General features: G+C 44.3%; 1 protein-coding gene across 2 annotated transcripts in view; it reads left to right on the top strand.

The window, feature by feature from the left end:
* camk2b2 (calcium/calmodulin-dependent protein kinase (CaM kinase) II beta 2) overlaps positions 1-3,597 on the top strand; it is a 45,741-nt gene that overhangs the window by 33,053 nt on the left and 9,091 nt on the right. The window contains exon 15 of one of the 2 annotated variants that reach the window (XM_023412454.2): positions 3,439-3,507. The exons of the other annotated variant lie outside the window; for it this stretch is intronic. Coding sequence (XP_023268222.1) covers positions 3,439-3,507 — 69 coding nt within the window. The remainder of the gene's footprint in view (positions 1-3,438; positions 3,508-3,597) is intronic. 2 annotated transcript variants of the gene reach the window in all.

Raw genomic sequence — 3,597 nt, 5'->3', positions numbered from 1 at the left:
CTTCTTCTTCTTCTCTCAGTGGTTTGGTTGGTTTGTACGGACTCAGGTTACGTCAGTTTTTCAGCTGCTCTGATCTTTTTGCTGCTTTCAGGGAACTTTTCACACACATCTTTATTGTGCTTTACCTCTTTAGGAACCGTATTTCTTCCACTTAGTATTTATTGCATCAGTGACGCCCCCCCGGCCAAACAATCATATTCTCCACACGTAAAAAGGAACAAAAATCACATCATCATCATCATCATTTTTAATTCATTTTAATTAAAAAATGACCAGAACAACTGAAGAGTTTATGTATGTAAATGCACAGAAATCACCTTTAAAGGGCCTATTTACAAAAAGTGTCTCAGATTCCTTTTGTCTCTCACTCACTGTCCTCTGTGGAGTCGGCTAAATCACCACAACCTCTTCATCTTCTTCATCCTCCTCATCCTCCTCTCTCTCACCTCTGGTGGATGACTTCCTGTTTTGAGTTCAGGTTTCTTCCTCCCGTTGTCGTTCTCTTTGAGCTCTTCCTCATCCTCCGAGCTGCCTCTTCTCTCAGGATGGTTTGATCAAAAACAGCAGTTTCACTCTCTCTTCCTTCCTCTCTTCCTTCCTCTCTTCCTTCCTCTCTTCCTTCCTCTCTTCCTTCCTCTCTTCGTCTCTTTTCAAAGCAAGAATCCCGACAGACGGTTTCCTCCTCTCTCCTGCGGCGCCTCACTGAGGGTGTATGAACAGTCTCCCTACATCCACTTATGGAGTTTGTCTTTGTTTTCGCTTGAATGCAACCATCGGTTGTTTGAAGCAGTTCCAGGGCTTTAAGATACTGGAGCGTATCCCAGCATGCACTCTGTGATGCACCGGTGAACAGGGCTTAAGTAAATTCACACTCACTCTCAGATCTGAGGTCAGTTTAGAGCTTCCAGTTCACCTCACCTGCATCTCTCTGCACACCTGACTCAATGAACCAGTTTTACAGGTAAAATCTAATTACTGAACTAATTACATTTTGTACCTGATGACGGCGCCACATAAGAAGTCAGAAGTTACTACGATTAATCCTGAGTCTGATCCATCCACCAGACTTTTCACTCTCAACGAAGATACTCCTCCTCTGGGAAACCTGCTTTGTGTTTGATAACAGCTGTTCTCTCAACCCAGAACCATCATCAGTTAAAGTTAGTCACCTGGATTCCTAAACTTCCAATCAACGACCCATTAACGAGACATTAAAGTACAAAACCGCCTGCGACACGATAAGCCGACGTCTCGGTGCCGTAAAATCTAATGAGACTTGATTGAATCTTCCTGCAGAAACTAGTTCAGAGTCGTTCCCGAGTGAAGCAGGAAGCTGAAGTCCGTGACCTCATCGGTGGCGTTACGCAGGGATTAGTGTTGCCCGTTAGTGTCACTGAAAATCAAAGGGCAAACAAATCAGCCGGCGATTTTAAAGCAGCGTCTCTCTCCTTTGAAGGTATTTGTGAATCCTGCCGGCCGCCCGGCCCGAGGGATAAACACGGATTCACATGGAAAGTCAGAGTTAAAAATCCATCATCTATGCAGCCGTCTTCTTCTTCTTCTGTGGTGTCCTTACTCTCTGACTCGCCGCCCGAGGTGAGGAGAGTCATGTGTGAACCGGACCTGCTCCTGAACTCGGCAGACCACCAGGTGATGACTGAGCTGCAGGAAGCTCATTCATTATTCATCCGGGACAGGAGGAAGACCACAGTGTACGACTGAGAGCCGGCGGGAGTCTGATACCTTTAATCCTGCTGCTGCCTAAAACACAGTCCCTCCTCTAGCGCCACCAGCAGGTCAAATCTAAAGAATAATATCTCAACTTTTACTAAATGGACTGGCTCAAGTTCTGCTCTGGGAAACTTGTGATGTTTGTTTTTCATTTTCGTGACTAAACGATCAGTTAATCAAGAAAAGCTCTTAATTAATTATGTAAAACAATTTTCAATATAATCAGCAAGAAGATCCCAGTCGTCCCGGAGGTTTGTGTTCTTGGTCTTTTTCCAGAAGCTTGGACCCTGAGAACTCATGACTGTGAATCTGCCTGTTTCAAGCCAAACGTCTTATTGCGATACGTCGGAAAAGTGTCTGTGGATCAATGAGCTTTGTTCCCATGGCGATTGATAGGCTCACATACGTGATCAAAGGCTTTCATAAAATATGGGATTAATTTCTCATTTTTGGAATCAATATCTGCTCATCTCCTTGGAGACGAGACTTTTCATTATTTCTCTTTTTATTTACAGGTGTATTAGTACGTTTATAAACACGGTGATATATATCTGTAACTTATTGATTATCATTTTGTAAATCATCATTTCTGTTGTCATGAAAGAGGGAAGGAGGGAAAGTTGTTTCGTTTAATTGATAAAATTATTATAATTATTTTCAGGCCTAACCAGGACTGTAAACTCAGAATGGGGCCTAATTCAAAAGTAATTAAGCTCGTTATGGATATATATTCATTTTTGAAGAGCTTTAATATTCAACTTTCCTCTTAGCGCTTTAAATATTCGCTCGGTGTCGAGTGTGAATGTTCAGGAGCGTCAGTTTTAGTGATTCACTTTAGGGACGTTTTCTATGATCACGTGATGTTTCCCTCCTAAAATCAGGCGGTTACACGACACTTTACGTTTCCGTCGTCTCTGAACTCACTTCTCTCTCTTCTTACATTTCACTTATTTTCTGCCTTTTTTTATTCTCCTCAGTCCGACACAGTGATCGATCACAGACGACCTCGCGGAGGAAATTAACCAGCAGAAAATACAGTTAATTGGTTTTGAGCATGAAGCCGCTGCGTGTGTGTGTGTGTGTGTGTGTCTGTGTCTGTGTGTGTGTGTGTGTGTGTGTGTGTGTGTGTGTGTGGCCTCACACTACTCTCCATAAGTGCTGTGTCTCTCATCTTTTTGACCTCATCATCCGCCGCAGAGAAAACGAATATGTTGTTTTACTCGGCAGAGAAACATTAAAAGATTCAAATCTCTGCTGGATGAGAACAAGCAGTTCGACAGAATGGACGTTACGCTCGTGTCTTTATATCCGACAGATGTTGGGAAGGTGCACAGCTGCCGCTCGGTTGAATTTGCCATCTGCCGAACGGCGACCGCAGCCACTGAAACCCAATGAAAGTGAAAAAGCTCGGACCAGAGTGTCTGAGCTTTTGGGTTTTTTTCCTGCAGATAGAAACGAAGTGACGGGATGAATGGTTTAAAACCTTTCTGTCTAATTAGTGCTGTGCTCAGAAACCCTGAGTCTCAAACCTGCACTCGCTTCTCTCTCTGCACTCTTCTCCTCTCTGCTTCCCTCTGCTACCTTTACCTGTATTACACTGTTTTATTTGATCTTCTTTTTACACATTAACTCCCACTTTACAGCCAGGAGACGGCACCGCACACGGCTGCTCTGCACTAACACAGCACTTTGTGTTTTCCTGCACAGCCCCAGACAAACAGCACCAGAAACAGCACAGTCACCAGCCCCAAAGGCAACGTCCCCTCTGCTGCACTGGTACGCAGCTCTGTGTCCGTCCGTCCGTCCGTCACAAACACTGTCACAACGCAGTGTGTGAGAGTGTGTGTGTGAGAGAGAGAGAGAGAG

This window comes from Seriola lalandi, unplaced genomic scaffold (assembly GCF_002814215.2).
Source record: "Seriola lalandi dorsalis isolate HSWRI2012SDOR001 ecotype SW California unplaced genomic scaffold, Sedor1 jcf7180002054480, whole genome shotgun sequence".
In the NCBI taxonomy this organism is placed as follows: domain Eukaryota; kingdom Metazoa; phylum Chordata; class Actinopteri; order Carangiformes; family Carangidae; genus Seriola; species Seriola lalandi.
Note: the sequence above shows the minus strand (reverse complement) of the source record. Positions and strands in the feature narration are given on the sequence as shown.